Raw genomic sequence first — 19,529 nt, forward strand, 5'->3', positions numbered from 1 at the left:
GATGGGCACTTAGGTTGCTTTTATATCTTGACTGTTGTAAATAGTGCAGTGATCATAGGGGTGCATAAGTCTTTTTGAATTAGTATTTTGGTTTTCTTTGGATAAATACCCAAAAGTGCAATTGCTAGGTCAAAAGGTATATCCATTTTTAATTTTTTGAGGAACCTCCAGACTGTTTTCCACAGTGGCTGTACCAATTCTCAATCCCACTGACGGTGTACAAGGGTTCCCTTTTCTTCACATCCTCACCAGTACTTGTCGTTTTTGATTTATTTATGATAGCCATTCTGACAGGTGTGAGGTAATATCTCATTGTGGTTTTAATTTGCATTTCTCTGATGATTAGTGACCTTGAGCTTCTTTTCATGTCTATTGGCTATCCATATGTCCTCTTTGGAGAAATACCAGGTCTTCTGCCCAGTTGGATTGTTTGTTTTTTGTTGTTATGTTTATGAGTTCTTTATAAATTTTGGATATTTACCCTTTATCAGATGTATTATAGGCAGATATCTTCTTCCATTCATAGATTGTCTTTTTGTTTTATTGATGGTTTCCTTTGCTGTGCAAAACTTTTTATTTTGTTGTAGTCCCATTTGTTTATTTTTTCTTTTGTTTCCCTTGACCAAGGAGATATATCAGAAAAAATATTACTAAGGACAATGTCAGAGTTTACTGCCTTTGTTTTCTTATAGGAATTTTATGATTTTGGATCTTACATTTAAGTCTTTAATCTATTTTGAGTTTATTCTTGTATATGCTATAAAAAGTCCAGTTTCATTTTTTTGTATTTATCTGTCCAGTTTTCCAAAACTATTTATTGGAGACTGGCTTTACCCCATCATATAGTCCTGCCTCTTTTGTCATAGATTAAATGAGCGTATAGGTATGGATTTATTTATGGGCTCTCTATCTCTTCCATTGCTCTCTGTGTCTATCTCTATGCCAGTACTATGCTGTTTTGAGCACTATAAGCTTGTAGTATATAGTTTGATATTAGGTAGTGTGATAACCTCAAACTTTGTTCTTTCTCAAGATTGCCTTGACTGGTTCCATATAGATTTTTGGATTATTTGTTATAGTTCTCTGAAAAATGCCATTGGTATTTTGATAGGGATTGCGTTAAATCTATAGATTGCTTTGAGTAGCGTGGAAATTTTAATTATGTTAATTCTTATTTTCCATGATCACGGTATATGCTTCCATTTATTTATATCTTCAGTTTCTTTTTTCAATGACATAATTTTCTGAGTACAGATCTTTTACCTCCTTGGTTAAATTGATTCCTAGGTGTTTTATTGTTTTTGATGTAACTGTAGATAGAATTGTTTTCTTAATTTCTCTTTCTGATAGTTCATCATTAGTGAATGTTAATTTTGTATCCTGCTACTTTACTGAATTCATTTATCAGTTCTAACAGGTTTTTTGGTGGGATCTTAAGGTTCTCTCTCTATAGTATCATGTCATCTGCAAATAACGACAGTTTTGCTTCTTCCTTTCCAATTTGGATGGCTTTTATTTCTCTTCCTTGTTTGATGGCTATAGGTAGGACTTCCAATACTATGTTGAATAAAAGTGGTAAAAATGGACATCCTTGTCTTATTCCTGATCTTAAAGAAAATGCCTTAGGTTTTCCTCATTGAGTATGATGGTAGCTATAGGTTTGTCATATATGGCCTTTATTATTTTGAGGTATGTTCCCTCTATTCCTACTTTGCTGAGAGTTTTTATCATGGGTGATGGATTTTTTTAAATGCTTTTTCTGCATCTATTGATATGATCATGATTTTAATCTTTTGTGTAGGCCTGATTTTATAAATGGGTTTCTGTTAGTAGATTGAACTGGTATTGGAATTCAAGTTACCAACTAAAGTTGTCCTGGGAATTGTGAGTAACAGTTGCCACTGAAAAACTACATATGTGTATCAAAGTCTAGTGTGTTTCTACAGTCCAGACAGGAGAAGCCAGTGGGAGAGGTCTGATAGAAAACATTTTGTCTTCTACTTCTTGTGTGCAGTTGACAAACATGATAATCAAGACTTGGCTGAGCTATTTCAGTGTGCCCTGTAGTGTACTACATACAGAATCAGAGTGGCAGAAGGCACACTTATTGTTTACTCCTTAGCTGAATGGTCATTCCCTCCCACTTTCCATCAAATACTGTGGAGTGCTAGATGATGAGATTACTATGGGAAGCAAAATAGATGCATTCCTTGCCCTCGTGGAACTTACAGTGTGGGGTTTTCGTTTTGTGGTGGTTGCTCTTATTACTGCTCTTTTTTATCCCCTCAAGATTGAGCTTGAACTGATTTCCAACCTAGTTTGTATTATCTGATTATATAGTGATTTGTGAGAAGAGGCAGTGTGTTGTCAAGAGCAAATTTCTTTAGAAATTTTATTTTGCTAGAGTTGACTATAAAATGAGCAGTCCTCACAGAGTACATTGAATAATTATGCCCTTTCTTTTATTGTTATGTAAAGAAAATAGAAGAGTACTTTGAAGTTTCAGGGCCTCAGCTATTGAGGTTCTCTTCCCCATCTTCCTTTTGAATATATGGTTTACAAATGGGATAGACATCCTTAGACTTTGAAAAGAATGATTTTTGGATTATGAATGTTTACCTTTGTATGTAATGCAATTTGTAGTTATTATTGGTTCTGATAATTTTATTTCAACTGAGGAAAAAGTCTCTATAATGCAGCTTTTAATGTTTTTATTTTTTGACTAAGTTACTCATATGTATCCTTTGCTTCTTATTGTGAATTTACAAGCTGGGTTTTTTCCCCCTGGCATAAATTGAATAGAGGCCTACTTTAGAACTGGTTAATATTCATAAACTGAATTTCGTTTGCTTTAATCTAACAGAAGCTGGCGGGTGTAGACAAGGTGGTTTAGTACAATGAACAGTTGGTGCCATAACTAAATGTTCACTGCAAAGCAGTGAAAAGTTCTATGAAAAAAAGAGGTAAATTATTAATTCCTGGGCTTGGTGATTTTTTTTTATTGAATGATTATAATCGTTTGTAAACTTGTTTTCACTAGTTTCAAGTATTCAGTACATTGGTTAGACATTTGTATAGTTTAAACTTTTTTCTTTTAAAGCTGAACATCAGGTTGTTCCTCTGGCAGTCCTTTGAAAACCTACTGTTTCCCCCCAACCAAAGGTTCTGCACTTTTGAAGTATTTCTACCCTCTCACCTTAGAATTCGAGTGGCAATAGTCCATTTTGGTTTTCATTTCCAATGCAAATTAACTTTACCCTTGAAACATAAAGCAGAACTAAAATGCACATAACTTTCCTCTCCTACTTCTAAGCCTGTGATACTGATACAACAAACATTCAGCAATATTTTTAAAGTTCCTAGTATGGGCTGGGGCACCGTGCTGTGCACTGAGTTTACATCCCACTTCCTCACCTTTAGGACAGATTATTGTTCACTGCACCCTGGCTTCTTAGAACAACAACTATTTGTGTCTTCCATCTCCTGTCCTAACTCCTTAGGAAAATTCCTGAATGCTTGTGAATTTGGGACTACGCTCTCAGTGCCTTCTTTACATCTTGGACCATTGCCATGTCTACAAATTATATAAAGGCTTCTGACAAACTTTTCATAATGTGGCAGTCATTTTATAGACACTGGGTACTCTTAACTGATCACCAACCATTGTATGGCATTAAGCTTCTTTTGAAACATTTAACCCAGGAAAGCAAATCTGTGATCAAATAAGAGTATTTTGGAGTTTCAAGATCTCAAACTGTTTTAGAATGAAACTAAGAGAAGTTTCTGAACGAGAATAAGATATTTTGAGTCTAGGCCCTCAAAGTGGCTGAAGCCATAAAGAAAAATACTTGTTCTAGAGTGGCTAGCATCAACAAGGAGATAAAAACTTAAGAATAGTAGTCAGAAGTGAAATCATAAATCCTTTGTACTTCTCGATTGTTCCTATGTAGATAATAGACCTTTATAGCTTGAGGAGTATCTTACTTTTTGGATTCTTTTCCTTGAGCTTTTGCTTTCACTCTCTTCAGGAGTCTCAGAGGGAAAAAGGCGCACTGTGATAGGGAGGAAAGCTCCATTTGGCTTTGGGGGCATACCCTTGCCTACTATTGGTATGTCGTTAGACCCGTTTTCCCTCTTGGGGCCCATTTCCTGTTTCAAGTGAGAAGTGATACCTCCTGGCACCCATGGGCTGTTAGAATAAATTGGAGAATATGCATATAATGCCTATTAAAGTGATGAATGCATCTGATTATTCAATAAATGGTTGTTACTCTATCAGTCTTTACTACTACTATCAGTTAACACTACTACTACTATTAATGTTACTACCGTCAATCATTTTGACCAATTTTGTGAAGGTACCAACTTAGACTTTACTGAGGCTTTTCCCCATTCGGTCTGTTCAAATGTGACTAGTGCCAACGTTTGAGGAAACATACTATCTCTTACAGCTAATTCGCGTACTGCTTATGCATGGATGCAAGCACTCGCTCAGTGTTCATTATCTTGCCATTATTGTTGTTGCCTCCATTTCACCTTTCAGAATTTGGCAGGTATTTCAGCTCAGGAAGAAGCATTAATTGACTACTTTTAACAAAGTAGTTGTATAGAATTGACCCCCAGTTTGTATTTGTCAGTTGTTAAATGTTTAAAATAATTGTTGAATGTTCAACCAGACAGCAGCATTTGCTACTCTTATTAACATTCATCAGTGATGGAGCCTGTAAATCTATTATGGATCAAGGAAAAATGTTTGGAGAAGCGGCTGTAGAGTGAAAGACAACTGGAGAAAGATGGTAGAACTTGAGGTGGTGATAGGGCTCAAGTTTTATTGGCTCATGAAATCTTTGCCATCATTTGACGTTTCTTTATCTCCCAGTTTTTCATTTGTCAAACTTTTCCCAGTTTCTCTGCCTAAAAGTGATTTCTGCCTCTTTGAATTTTTTGACTGAATCAAATATCCATTATCTTAGATTGCTTGCTCTACTTCTACTTTTTATTTTTATGTATCTGACGTCCTGGGCTTTTTTGAGATTAAGCCCATATGTTGACGAGATATAGTGAAAGGCTTAAGAGTCCATTCTCTGGAGCTCTTAAGAGTCCATTCTCTGAATCTTGGCTCTTAAATTCACTGTGTAACCTTCAGCAAGGCACTTAACCTGTCTTTCTCTCTCTTTCCTCATCTATAGAATGGGGCTAGACTGTTGGATTGTTTTGTATATTAAGTGAACTGTTACATGTAAAATACTTGGAGAAGTGGTATGTGCTCAGTAAATAAATTCTAGCGGTTGAGATAATGTTGTACACATTTTTTCCCTTCTGCTTAACACCAAGCATAGTGTGCTTGTTTACAGAACACTCTACGTGGCCAGAATATTGTTATAATGAGTATCTCAATTGAACATTTATTCTCTCACAGGATATCTTGAGCTCCTTGAGATCAGGTACCAAGATTTTGTTTATCTTTAGTATTCTTGTAGTCTAGCATAATGCCTGACATATAGTAGGCTTTCAGTAATGTTATTGAATCATATATAATTGTTACAGATGTGACAACCAGTGCACAGTGTTCCTCTTAGTCTCGCATACTTCTGAACACCCAATTATTGATATCAGAAACTTGGAAATTGTCCGTAACACTGTTACCTCTTACATCCCACCTTTAATCCATCACCAAAGCTGTTGATTAGGCATCTAAATATATCTCAAATCCATCTTCTCCATTTTCACTTCCGCCATCTAACTGTAAGCTGTCTTCTTCCTGGACTACTGTGTCAGCCTCCTAAATTGTTCTCTCCTCATCTATTTAATCTCCTCCAAGCTATGTTCCACAGAAAAGAAGACAACAATTTTTTTAAAAGCAAAAACGATCTTATTCCTCTCCTAGTTCACATCCCTCCAGTTGCCCTACAGGGTCTCTCTCTGCCTTTTGGCTTACCTCTTGAGCCTTTTCTCATTGTACTTTCTCTGTCATTCTGCACCAGCCATGCTGGCTCGCCTCTCTGTGGAGTATCCTTTGTGCCTCAGAATCCTGACAAATTCTGTAAATTGGTATGATTTCTAATACCTTCAAAGCACTGTTTGTTCTTCCTTTATATAACTGATGATTTTAAAACAAACACATTTATCTAGTAGTTTTTTATTTGTATTTTATTTTTTGTCCATAATTATTTGCATTTGTATTCTAAAATATAAGGATTCTTAAAACTTATTTATTAAAATACATAGGGTAAAATTGCCTTTTGAGAATATACATTACTATAAATTTTAATACCTGTAGATTTGCACAAACATCACCACAATCAGAATACAGAAGAGTTTTATCACCTGAGGAAACGCCTTTGTGCCTACAAATATGTATTTTATTCAGTGGGAATCACATCCTCCCCTTTTTTCACGATAATTTTGTCTTTTCGAGAATGACAGGTAATTGAAATCAGGTAGTATATATTCTTTAGAGACTAGCTTTCTCATTCAGCATAATGCCTTTTAAATTCATCCAAGTTGTTGGGCATGTCATTAGAATGTTTTTTTGTTGTCGTTGTTATTACTGAGTAGTATTCTATTGTATGGATGTATCACTTTCAGCCATTGAAAGACATTTAGGTGTGTCTGATACTTTTTAAATGACTTGTCTACCCTACTAGTCTATAATCATGAGCATGAGAACTTGGACAGTGTTAACATATGTCTTTTTTCTGTCTCATATTCTCTCGTACTCATTCTTTCAATGTGTGTACATATGTCACACACACAACATACGTGATACATTATGTTCTGAATCATTTGCATATAAGTTGCATAGATCATGGCCTTTTACCCCTAAACACTTCAGTCTAGGATCATTTGCATTTCTTTGCCATGCCTTTGTAGTCTCTTTTATTCTGTAATGTCATTTCCAGAGTTTTTCTCTCTTATGACTAACATTTTTGAAGAATACAGTCCCTTTATCTCTATCCTTCTCTCCCTTTCCCCGTCCCTCCCTATACTCATCCCTCCCTCCTTCTCTCTCAGAAGAATAGAGTGTTCCTCATTTGGGGTGCTTCTGATGTTTCATCATGATTAGATTCAGGTTATGCGTTCTTGGTTGGAATATTACATAAGTAATGTGTCTTTGAAATATCACATCTGGTAGTGCAGATGGCCACTTGCTTTTTATTAATGATGCTAATTTTGGTCAAGGTTTCTGATTTCTCCACTGTGTAGTTACTATTTTATTTTCCTTGCAACTGAATAGCAATCTGTATTGACGTACTGCTTCTTGTTAAAATTTTACCCTACATTGAGCAAAATGGTAGTATTTTTGTGTTGTTGTTAGTGTATTGTTACTGTTGTTATTGTAAACTCCATTTTAAATTTTGATTCTTGAGTCCATAAGTAACTTTTAAGATCATAAATAAGATCAGTAACTTTAAACCATTCTTTATATGTAAACCCACCTTGATTGGTTTATACATAGATGCTGTGTATCTAAATAATAAAGATGGTGTATATTTAAAAATGATAACAGAATATTTTTCTCTTATTTATGCATTCTCAGATTTGTAATAGAATTTCTGAATGGAAAAGAAAATAAATATGTGTTGATACATGAAACATGAGATTATTTGAAGAAAAAGGCAGTATAAAAACAGAATGAGAGAAAAATAACACAGTGAGTCAGTTTCCTGGAAAGAAAAGGGAGGAAGCCGATTTAGGAGGCTGAAGGAAGTGTTCAGAAATAGTTCTAATGAAAATTAGTAGGAATTACAAAAGGTATATAAGGAACCATTTTGATGTATTATTTCAGAACAAAATCAAAATGCCAAAATTCAGGCTGGGGAGAATCATTATGCATTGGAGATCATACGAAGATTTTACTAAACATGTTACAGGATTTAATGAAGCTCATGAGATTTTAAACTACTTAAATAATACAAATTACTGTGAAATGACAGTACTTAATTAGAACACAGAGGAATGTATCTTTCAGTAAGTACAGTGGGAAATTGGGAAACTTTGAGTTCTAACCTAAAGTTTGAGTGGCCAGTTCTGTCACTAGTTAGTGATGTGATCATAGCAAGTAGGATGAAGAGTCTCAGAATTCCATTCCTGCATCAACATTTTTTGCAGTTTTGACTTCTGTGGTCTTCTCTATTAGTGATCACTTGTGTCTAAGAGCAGCAACTCCTAAATGAACAGAAAAGCTAAACTGTGTTTTGTGGTTATCGGAATTTTGCTAGATATCAGCCTGAGAACTACAATGTATTATTTAGATTTATTATTTGTTATAGTCACTTTTGTTTAGCTCAGCTTTTAGGTTTGAATAATGGACGATTCATTTTATTCTGTCACTCTTCCTTGGCATAATTTTCTAAAATTTTTACTTCTAGGATCTAATACGAATAGAGGACAAAATTAATGTTCCTATCTTATTACCTTGGAACTTTCCCTCTTTAAATTTTATTTTGATTTCAATGGACCATTTATTGGGCTTTTCCCAAACTCAAGGGGAGGAAAAAGTTTTCCTTGACTCTCTTAGAGTCCCTGGCTGCGTCTGGATATTAAACTAATAAAGACATGAAAAGAGGAAAAATGCATACAAATTTAATATAAATTTTACATGACACTAGAGATTTCATAAGGACATGAAGACCTCAAGAAATTGTTAAACCTGTGTGTTTTTATGCTAGGTTTGATGCAGAGTGGAAAGTCGTGGAAAGATATGAAAGGGCAAAGGGTATGAGGTTAAATGTGGTAAAGAGGGGGAAATTTTGTGAGGCCTGTTTGTTTGGATTTCACTCAAAGTCCTTTCGTCTTAGGGATAAGGATGCTCCTTTCCTCCCAGTATAGGGAGGGCACCTCTTGCACAAAGGTTCTATAACCTGTTTTCACGGGAGAAGGATAGAGGGGTTGGGGGTGTAGTTGGAAGTGGAGGAGGTCAGGGAGAAACCTCCCTGCTTCTGCTGTTTTCTTAAACTCTTTCAACTTAAAATATTCAGTATGCCAAGGTACTGTATTTTGGGAGTAGTGTGCCCTGAACCCTATCATACTCTTGAAGTTGTCTGACATATTTGAAAAATCTGTGAGACATACTTCATTCCACTTTATATGTTTTTGAAAATACGAAACAAAACGGACTTGAGAAACCTAGCTCCTGTTCCATTTTTACCTAATGCATGTCATTTTTCTGTTATTTTTTTGGTAGTTTGTTTTATTTCTTTATTCATAAAATAGAAATAACAATAGCCAGCCACAAAGGATAGTTGTGAGAATTATAATAATTTGAAAAAGATCTGTTATATAGTATGTACCTCTGATTTTTTTTATTGTTGTAGAAATTGTGTGGGTATTATATAAAACATCTAATAATTCATATCATTATCTGAAGTATTTGTCTTGGTGTGAAGTAAAGTTGTTTTAATACCAAAAGAGGATTATAGTGTACAATTATATATTATCACTGATATTTTAAGTGTATTCTTAGGATATTAGTAATATTAATAAAAGTCAGAATTAGAAAACCTCAGCAATCAGCTTTTTTGGAAATTATGGCTAAACAATATATAATATAGTGGTGGTTCCATAGAGTAGTGGTTAGCACGTCTGCTTTACACACAGAAGGTCTTGGGTTCGAGCCTCAGTGGAGCCACGGTCCATACCCCAGGTGCGCTAGACCCTGGGTGTGCACCTCAAGCATGTGGGGGGAGACACCCCGCCTTCAGAGATCCAGTTCTTAAGGGGAGACGGCAACCAGGGGTGGAAGTGGGGGGGGGATTAAAAAATATATATATATAAAATATAAACAATTTTTAAATAACTCTTTAAATCCTTACCATAAATTATTACAGTATACACAGATACATTTTTATTCTTAAAGATTTAAAACTAATTTAGATGTATAAACGATAAAATGTCATTAAAGGGCCTCTTTGACTCTTCCCAACTTTTCTTGCCCAGTAATTTGGTATACAACTTGATATCATTTTATAACCCAAAGCATATACCTTAATGTATTAAGGTATTATTGGTAGTAAAAAATTTTTATATTCAAAATTTATTTTGAAAAATTAAAAATGAAGAAGATAGTGTAACATTTGTGCTCAGCATTCTAAATTGCTTGTTGTTTTTGCTACCCTTTTTTTCGTTTTTTGTTTTCTGAGTTTTTTTAAAAATAAAAGTTGAAGTCCTTAATACATATTCAAAACAAGTAAATATTTTATGCATTTAAAAATTCACCAAAATTATATTGCTCTATTAACATCTTATTTTAACTTGCTTTTTCTACTTAATATAATAATTGTCTGTTGTTGATGTATACAGAGTTCGTTCATTCTGAATATCTAAAATGTACAGGTTTCCTTTTTAAAAAAAATACTTATTTAAAAATTATATTTATTTAGGTGTGTGCTTTAGGAAAATTCAAATTAACTGCATTCTGAAAAAATAAGTTCCTGAGATTTCCTTTCAACAATATTTTTGAAACACAGATAAAATTACTTCCTGTCTCTCAGTTTCCTGTATCCATGGCAACCTCTGTTTTACATACTGACTGTGGAGGAACCAATGTGAAGAGTGGTGCTTCCTGAGCAAACTGTGACTTAAAAAAAAAAAGTGAAGGGGTGGAGATCAGCAGTGCCACAGAAAGAAATGGAGTTTAGAAATGTTGCTCTTCAGATTTAGAAAGAAAACCTTGATTTGAATCAGCCGTGTTAATAATATGAATTTTCTGTTCTTGGTAAGACTATTTATTTAAATATGAACTTTAAGCTGAACCAAAATATAATTTGGTTTGTGAAAAACTGTAGTTCAAAGGGAGTTTAATTGTTCTGTAATGAATTTGTATTATCGTAAATTATAATGTTATTTAATTGATATTTGACTTTAAGTTGATAAAGGATCATATTATACTGAAAGGCGGGTGGATACCCTGCGTTATCATTTGGTGCTTTTGTTATAGTCAGTTGTAATATTTTAAATTAACTTAGCAAACATTTTATTTTGTAGTTCATTAAATTTGAGTTATAATTTTGTCAAAGAGTGGGTTAATGGCCTGGAGATGCTAATAATTCTAGAACATATCCAAACTCATTTTATTATTTCACTGTAGTATGATTTATAATACTTAGTATTATTGGCTGAGTCTTATAAAATAAATAGTCCACAGAATATTGAGTATTATAAAACTTTCCTTTTAAGAACTTTTTGATGATTTAAAGTTTTACCTTCTCTTTTTATAGCCAATTGATATGAACAGAAAAACCACGAACAGGGCTATGTGTGGATTACATTTTTCTCTGCCTTGCCTACAACTATTTCTACTTGTTACCTGTTATCTTGTATTATTATTCCATAGAGAGTTACTTGGATGTTCATCTCTTTGCCAGCTCTGCACTGGGAGACAGATTAACTGCCCTAATTTAGGCCTTTCAAGTATTCCTAAGAATTTTCCTGAAAGTATAGTTTTTTTCTATCTGACTGGAAATAATATATCTCATATAAATAGAAGTGAATTAACAGTACTTCATTCTCTTGTAGTATTATTTTGGATAATACTAGCATTGTGTATATGTATCCAAAAGCCTTTGTTCATTTGAGGCATCTATATTTTCTATATTTAAATAATAATTTTATGAAGCGCTTGGATCCTGGAATATTTGAAAGGCTTTCCAGTCTTTGTAACTTACATTTACAGTCTAATCAAGTCTCTTTTGTTCCAAGAGGACTGTTTAATGACCTAGTTTCAGTTCAGTACTTAAATCTCCAAAAAAATTGCCTCACTGTTCTTGGGAGTGGTACCTTTGTTGGTAGGATTGCTCTTCAGATACTTGATTTATCAAACAATAAAATTTTGAGGATATCAGGCTCAGGCTTTCAACATCTTGGAAACCTGGATTGTTTGTATCTAGAAGGTAGTAATTTAACAAAAGTACCATCGAATGCTTTTGAAGTACTTAAGAGTCTTAAAAGACTTTCTTTGTCTCCTAACCATATTTAACCAATACAGCCCTTTGCATTTAAAAGACTTGTCAACTTGGAATATCTCCTCCTGAAAAATTCAAGACTTAAAAATGTTACTAGGGATGGGTTTAGTGGAATTAATAATCTTAAACATTTGATCTTAAATTGTAAAGATTTAGAAAATTTAAATTCTGACACATTTAGCTTGTTAAAGAATTTAAGTTAGATTGAAACAGAATAATCAGCATTGATATCATAATGATACATTTGAAAAAAATGGGAACATCTTTGAAGATTTTTTAATCTGTCATTTAATAATCTTACAGACTTACATCCAAGGGTCCTTAAGCCATTGTCTTCATTGATTCACCTTCAGGCAAATTCTAATCCTTGGGAATGTAACTGCAAACTATTGGGCCTTCGCGACTGGCTAGCATCTTCAGCCATTACCCTAAACATCTATTGTCAGAATCCCCCATCCATGCGTGGCAGAGCATTGCATTATATTAAATGGACTGACTTGACAAATTGCATTACATCTTCGACAAATGTATCCAGAGCTTGGGCTATAAAATCTCTTCATATTCATCACAAGACCACTGCGTTAATGATGGCCTGGCATAAAGTAACTACAAATGGGAAACATTTGGAAAATACTGAGAGTGTTACTTTCTGGGAACAAATTCATACTTCACCTGCTAATAGATATTTTCAAGAGAATACCTTCGTTAATCCAGTAGAGACTACTGCAGTGTTACCTGTGAAAATACAGCTTACTTCTTCTGTTAACTTGAACTTGGAAAAAAACAGCGCTCTACCAATTGATGCTGCTTCAGTGTCAGGGAAATCATCTTTAATTTGTACACAAGAAGTTGAAAAGTTAAATGAAGCTTTTGACATTTTACTAGCTTTTTTCATCTTAGCTTGTGTTTTAATTGTTTTTTTGATCTACAAAGTTATTCAGTTTAAACAAAAACGAAAGGCACCAGAAAACTCAGGGGAAAATAGACTTGAATACTACAGCTTTTATCAGTCCGCAGGGTATAATGTAACTGCCTCGATTTGTAACACCCGCTCAAATTCTCTTGAAAGCCCTGGTCTGGAGCAGATTCGACTTCATAAACAAATTGTTCCTGAAAGTGAGGCACAGGTCATTCTTTTTGAACATTCTGCTTTATAATTCAACTAAATAGTGGCTATAAGAAAACTTCAGCGCCATGGACATGAATAAAACTGAAGCCTCCTTATAGAATTATAAATTTTATTTGGAAATATAATGAATTCTATGAGCTTAGCATTAATAAATAATGTTTTAATAACTTGTGAATACTGTATTTATTCATCAAATGTTTTTTGATAGGCATTGTATTATATAATAATAATAGGTAATATTTCTGTGTACTGAGCACTGCTAAATACTTCATAGATCGTATTTAATCTTTAAACAGCCTCATAAGATAGTAATCTACATTTTACAGGTAAGGAAGCCTAGGCAGTGTGAGTTTGAGAAACTCCCAAATTTTCACAGCTTGTGACACTTTTTGGGTCTGACTCCAGAGTCCACGCTTTTAATTTCATGTTATACTGCCTACGTGCTATGGTTGTAATTGTGAACAACTATAATGAATAGACACAGTTCCTGTTCTCAGTAGAGCTTGAAATCTAGAAGAGGGAACAAAGTTGCTATACAGGATGGTAAGTACTGCACTTGGAGTGCTAACATATGGAGTTAAGAGGTAGCTTTATGAGAGAAGCAGCATTGATACTGGACCACGAAGGATAAGTAGGAGTTAGCTCAGTGAGGACAGCTGTGTAAGAGATGGATGTAAAATCATATCAGAGGAGTTGAAAAAAGAGAAAGAATACTGTTTTTCAGGCACTAAAATTCTGTACGACTGAAGCTGTGAGCAGTGGTGTGAGATTTGCTGCTAGAGAAATATTGGATCATGAAGAATGTTGTAATTTTATATTTTTCTCTAGGGCAGCAGGGAGCCATGGAAGGAATTTAAGCAATAGAATGACATATCAAAAGTGGATTCTTTCTGGAAGGAGCAGTAAGACTAGAGGCAGGATTAATTGAGTAGGAATGTGAATCACTAATCCAGGGAAGAAGGGCTGGGAGGCCTGGGCCAGGATAGTGGCAGAGAGGTTGGATGGATTCTAGTGCTACTTTGGAAGTAAGCTGAACTCCCTTGGTGGTTGCCTGAGGGGTGCCAGGTGAAGGAGAAATCAGAGATGTTAGGTTTTGGACTGAGCAAAGGAAGCAAGAGTAGGGATATGAGTGTGGTGTGAGCAAAACAATTCAATTTTAGATACATTGAATTTGAGGTTCACATTGGATCTCCAAGTGGAAATATTAGCAAGCAGAAGATAAGGAGAGAGATCTATCTGGTAAAGGTCAATAATTTTAACCTTTCATCTGTCTAGTACACCAGAAGTATATGATACACTCTTAACAGTAACAGTAACCATTTGGCCGTGATTCTGGGAGACAGGTACATGAGGAAGAATAAGCTGGAAGCGCCCCTCAGGAGATGTTAGTAGCCCTGATTGAGAATATTTAGTATAGATCAGTGATCATTGAAATCATTAAGGTGATGTAATATTTTTCTTTATTAGCATAAATTTGCACTTGTGTAGCATTCTCCAGAATGTTACAGGTATAGTAAATGCCCATACTTGATCTGTTAGTAGTGACCTGAATCAAAAATATGTACTAAAAATTTCCTCTTGAGCACTATGTATTTCCTGTTTTTGCTATCCATCTTCATCCTCCAAATTTTTATTTTTTATTACTAAAGTTACTACTGTCCATATGAAATTAGCCTGAAACAATCTGGGACTGTTTAAACCAAGTGATAATTATTGAGTTTGTACTTTGAAACTGAGATAATTATAAGAAGGTGCTATGTTATCCATTATACCTTAACATAGTACCTCTCAAACTCAGAATTACCAGGAAGCCTGCTGCCCCACTCCTCCCAGAGTTCTTGATTCAGTAGGTCTGGAATGGGGCCTGTGAGTTTGCATTTCACAAGTTTGCGGATGCTGCTGGTGTGGGAACCATGCTTTGAGAACCACTGCCACAGATCTTTGAGAGAAAAAAAGAGCCGAGGAGCGGTTTTGATGTATATTAGAAATTGCAGAGAAATTAAAGCTGCAACCGTCCTCTTCTCCAAGACTTTTTAATGTTTTGCTTCTCCCTTAAAGCTTTTTCCTAGATTGTAATTTTAGATGAAAACATGAATATATTTTAAATCTGTTTCTTACGTAGATTGTTTCATCATGGAAGAGTGTGTGGTGTTTATTTCACCTTGAAAAATCTACATGAAGTTTTTTGGTCAGCCTGACTACATTATACTTCTGGAGCTGTAACAGAATAGTCAAATGTCTATTAAATTAGTTTAATCACACACATTTAAAAAATGTAAAATATTGCTTTAGAAAGATTTTTTTTTTTTGCTTATTTCATGATACAATTTTATTCAAATTCTTCGTATAAATCTTTGATAACAATGTCTATATCATTAGCAAAGTCCCCTTTTGATTCTGTTAACACTGTTGTCCGGAGCACGTTATTTTCATTTTGGTCTGAGTTGGGTGACATACAACACTTCCTTAGGAGTTTAACTCCAAGTCACAAGAATCTTTTCATATGACTTTAATAATAGCACAGTTGGCTTTTTAAAATTTGTCCTGCAGGTATATATTCATGATTGCCTTGTAATTATTTATTGCATAGCTTTATTTTCAACAATATCAAACATATGCAATGATGAGGTCATACCTCCCATAATTACTAAATCTCTAGTAAATTCTTTTATGTTTCTTTTCACAAAACAAGAACCAGTCTGTTTAGTGACTTCTGTAAGTATCCAAAACAGGCATTGATTGGTGTTTTTTGAGCTGAATGTCTTTTCCGAACAGTGGCAGTCATTGATCATCTCTTCTTTTTTATGGAACCTTGGTATGTCTTCATTGGGCAGTGCTTTTTAAACCACAGTCTTTTTCTTGAAAGTCACATAAGATGTCAGTGTCTTCTCATCTCATTATACATTGATTGTTGTTGTTTTTTTTTTTAGTATTATTATTATCTTAAAGATAATGGCTTTTCCCTGTGTATGTACACTCAAAAAAATTTAATTGGGCAAATGGTTTATAATATAAAAGCCTTTATAAGGATCGTTGTTGGGTGTAAAAAATTCAGCTTCAATTCTAAAATAACTTAGTGAATTTCCACTATGAATTTTTATTCCATTTCCTTGCCAGTGTTTGTTAGGGGGGCTAGATTTATTAATACACTTTTCCATGACCAGAGAATTGCCATGTAGAAAGGATATATGTTTCTATTTAAGTTACAAAGTATTTGCAGCCTTAATCCTGAAAAATATCTAGAATGGGGTTAAAAAAAACACAACAAACTAATTTTAGTGTGAATATCACCACTTTTGTAGCCTCTGGTGTGGTGGAAATTCTAAGACTGATAAATCAGGTCTTTCTTTTTTGCCATTTTCTTATACTGCTATTTGCTTAATCCTGTTATATAATATAAGCAGAAAAGTTAAGACAGTATTTTATTTGGTTGTGGCTTTTAGTGCTTAAAAACTTATTTTCTTAAGTTACCTTAACTTCACTGATCTCATATTTAAGATATAATAATGTGAGAGTGACTTCAAATGTTAACTAAGTGTGATGTACAGATAGTATAATGGTGGTCTGGTTAGATCAGAGGAAATTTCTAAAGTAAAGTTCTGTCTGATTTCTTTTTTTGGGCTGGTACTTTGGAAAACTATTAAATCATCAACTGTATATTATAAAACTGTTCAGAAAAGGTAACTGAAAATTTTGTCTGTGTTTCTGCATTCCTGTTTTCCTTCCAGGTGCAAGGAAATGAAGATGTGATGTAAATATGTAAATCCATCACTTACAGAGAAGTAATTTAAGGCACACTATCTATGATGATAAATCAGTTATCTAAAAAGTGGAAATGTAAAATGCTCACTAGAAAAATACTAATAAAAATTAGACAAGAAAAAAGAAACTAGAGTCCTGTTCACATTCAATCTAATGTTTACTATTTAGGCTAACCAAATAAATATTAGGATATTTTATTTATTTGTTCCTTTGGGGATTAAAGTTTTTTCTTTTATCTTTCTAAAGGCATTTGTTTTCTGAATACCGTGATTGAGTTCATAATGATACTAAAGGACAAATAATTTTAAGCCGGCATGGTTTAAGTTGGGTGAATAAACACAAGAAAGATGGCTGATGGCTGGAATTTTTTTTTTTTTAAGTACATATTTTCTAAAAGCAAGGAAAAATCACTTTGTGTGAAGTTTCTGCAATTCATATCCTCTACAGATAGATACTTTTATATACCGAGAAAAATGCCTTGAAATATATCTTTAGGAAATAGTCAAGATTAAAAATATAGTTTTACTTATGGGCATTTAACTGAAAAGTTTACTGAAAACTATGTGGAATTGTTTTAAATGATCAAATGTCTTTACTTACTGAGTACGGTTTTTTATGTTCTCACCTATTTACCGTTTGTGTATGTGTAATATCACTTATCACATACTTTAAAACAAATCAAATAGATGTTTGAAAAGGCCTGTCTTTCTGTAGTGTATTTGTAACATATGTCTATGTGAATAAATTAACGTATCAGCCAGGTATGTAAAATAAGAAAAAAGTGTTTGTGACAAGTATAAAGGAAGAAATGTTCTAATTGCTAACACTTTTTTCCCTTTGATTTTACTTCCATTCTTCTCTTTCATCCTTGACCTTAAACTTTCCTTGGATTTTCTAAAATGAATGCTTCAGAAATAGATTGCAACACAGCTACCTTCTTTTCTATTTTCTGCCTCATGTCTAGTATAGAGTAATAAGTTATGATAATGTTATATACAACTCAGCTACCCATACTTGTAATTTAAAAAGAAATAAGTAAAAATAATACTGTGAAAAGAAAATGAGCACAAGCAGTTTTCAAGCTTTGGGGATCATTAATTTCCACCATTATTCACTGAGTGTTCACATTTTGCATAACGAAGATCTATGAGACATAAAAATATAAACATAATATATAGAATCTGCCTCAAGTTATTTATAATCTTAGAGCAGACATGTAAAGCTGAGAAAAGCAGTTATCCAGGATATTATAACTTGATTAAAAAAAAAAATGTCATTTGTTGCTTAATTTCTTTATCCTTCCTATAGAATTTTAGTTCATAATGAGTTCCTGGGCACATATCATAGCTTTCCTCACTTTTTTAACTCTGAATCATAGAACAGTTAACATTTAAATGTGCAACACACTTCCCTATGTGCATTCAAAATTATGTGCACTAAACCTCAAGCGCCTTTTAGTTTCTGAGGTCCATGAGGTGGCCATCTTTTTTATCCTTAGGGATATAATGATGGCTGACACATTTTTTGGGCTTATAAAATGTTGACAAAAATGAATGAATTTAATCATGGTGACCTGTTCATCAGGAAAGATTGGACTGGGTATTATTACAACTTATTTTAATCGCTTCTTTCTCGGCAAACTAATTGCTATGCAGTATAAGTCCTTTTCTTATTTATTATTACTCACTGAACCAATCTTTTGAAGCCTTCTCATGGGACTTCACCAAGATGTAAAGCCTTCTCATGGGACTTCACCAAGATGTAAAGTTTTGGCTGGAATAATCAATAATCAGGTTTTGGTTTTTGTTTTTAGCTCCCGAGTGTTGGTTTTTTACTGTGCTGTAGAAGCTACCATGGCGTTTAGCTAATCTTTTCAGGGACTCTTGACTTTAATGTCCTAGTTAATGTGAACTATCACTTCTTAGTCAGTATGCAGTGGTTTGAGGTTAAGAACTGAATGATATCTAAAATTATATGGTTTCTCTAGCTATCTTCACTTTTTCCACATTATACCTGACACCAGATTTGAATGAATGTGCACAAGAGGACAATTAGAAGATGACACACTGAGAAGAATTGTAATAAAGCATTACTCATAACTCCCAATAACAGATATAAAAGAAAGAACTTGGGTTGTTTTTCATTAAAAACAAAAACAAAAACAAAAACCCTTGTTCCTGGCTTGTTGTATTTAAAGAGATAGTGTACATGAGATTATCTAAGTATGTGCCTTTTATCATTCTCATTCTTCCTCCAAACCATTTTTATTTCATTTCTCTGAAGGTTTATAGCTCTCTTTTGATTGTTTCTATTTTAAACATCTAATCAGATTTTATAGCATTTAATTCAGAAAGGTTGTATATTATGAAAAACAGGATTGATTATTGTAAAAGACAAGTTCAGAGAGTATTATGTGAATAAAAAGGGCTTGATATTCAGAACTTCATAGTGAATACTGTATAAAATAAATCTATTTTAAAGGCTTTATTTTGAAATGTTACATTTACACATTTGGAAGGAACATTTTTATAATGCTTAGAATAGGAGGAAATTTATAACTTCTTAATGCTCATTTTCTTTACATATCTGTTCTGTCTGCTAGGGAAGTACAAGCCTCTTGGTTTTGTTTTCTCTAATATTTAGGGGTACTTTTCCCGAACTCCTTAATGAATGGT

At 33.7% G+C, this 19,529-nt stretch overlaps 1 protein-coding gene across 6 annotated transcripts in view; it reads left to right on the forward strand.

Annotated features, from left to right (window-relative positions):
- IPO11 (importin 11) overlaps positions 1 to 19,529 on the forward strand; it is a 163,862-nt gene that overhangs the window by 115,882 nt on the left and 28,451 nt on the right. The window contains exon 28 of one of the 6 annotated variants that reach the window (XM_039870011.1): positions 12,267 to 13,259. The exons of 4 other annotated variants lie outside the window; for them this stretch is intronic. In XM_039870011.1, coding sequence (XP_039725945.1) covers positions 12,267 to 12,288 — 22 coding nt within the window. In that variant the 3' untranslated portion in view covers positions 12,289 to 13,259. Of the gene's footprint in view, positions 1 to 10,469; positions 10,583 to 12,266; positions 13,260 to 19,529 lie in introns of those variants that run through there. One more of the 6 variants, XM_039870012.1, reaches the window with a different exon arrangement.

This window comes from Pteropus medius, unplaced genomic scaffold (assembly GCF_902729225.1).
Source record: "Pteropus medius unplaced genomic scaffold, Ma_sr-lr_union100, whole genome shotgun sequence".
Taxonomy (NCBI): Eukaryota; Metazoa; Chordata; class Mammalia; order Chiroptera; family Pteropodidae; genus Pteropus; species Pteropus medius.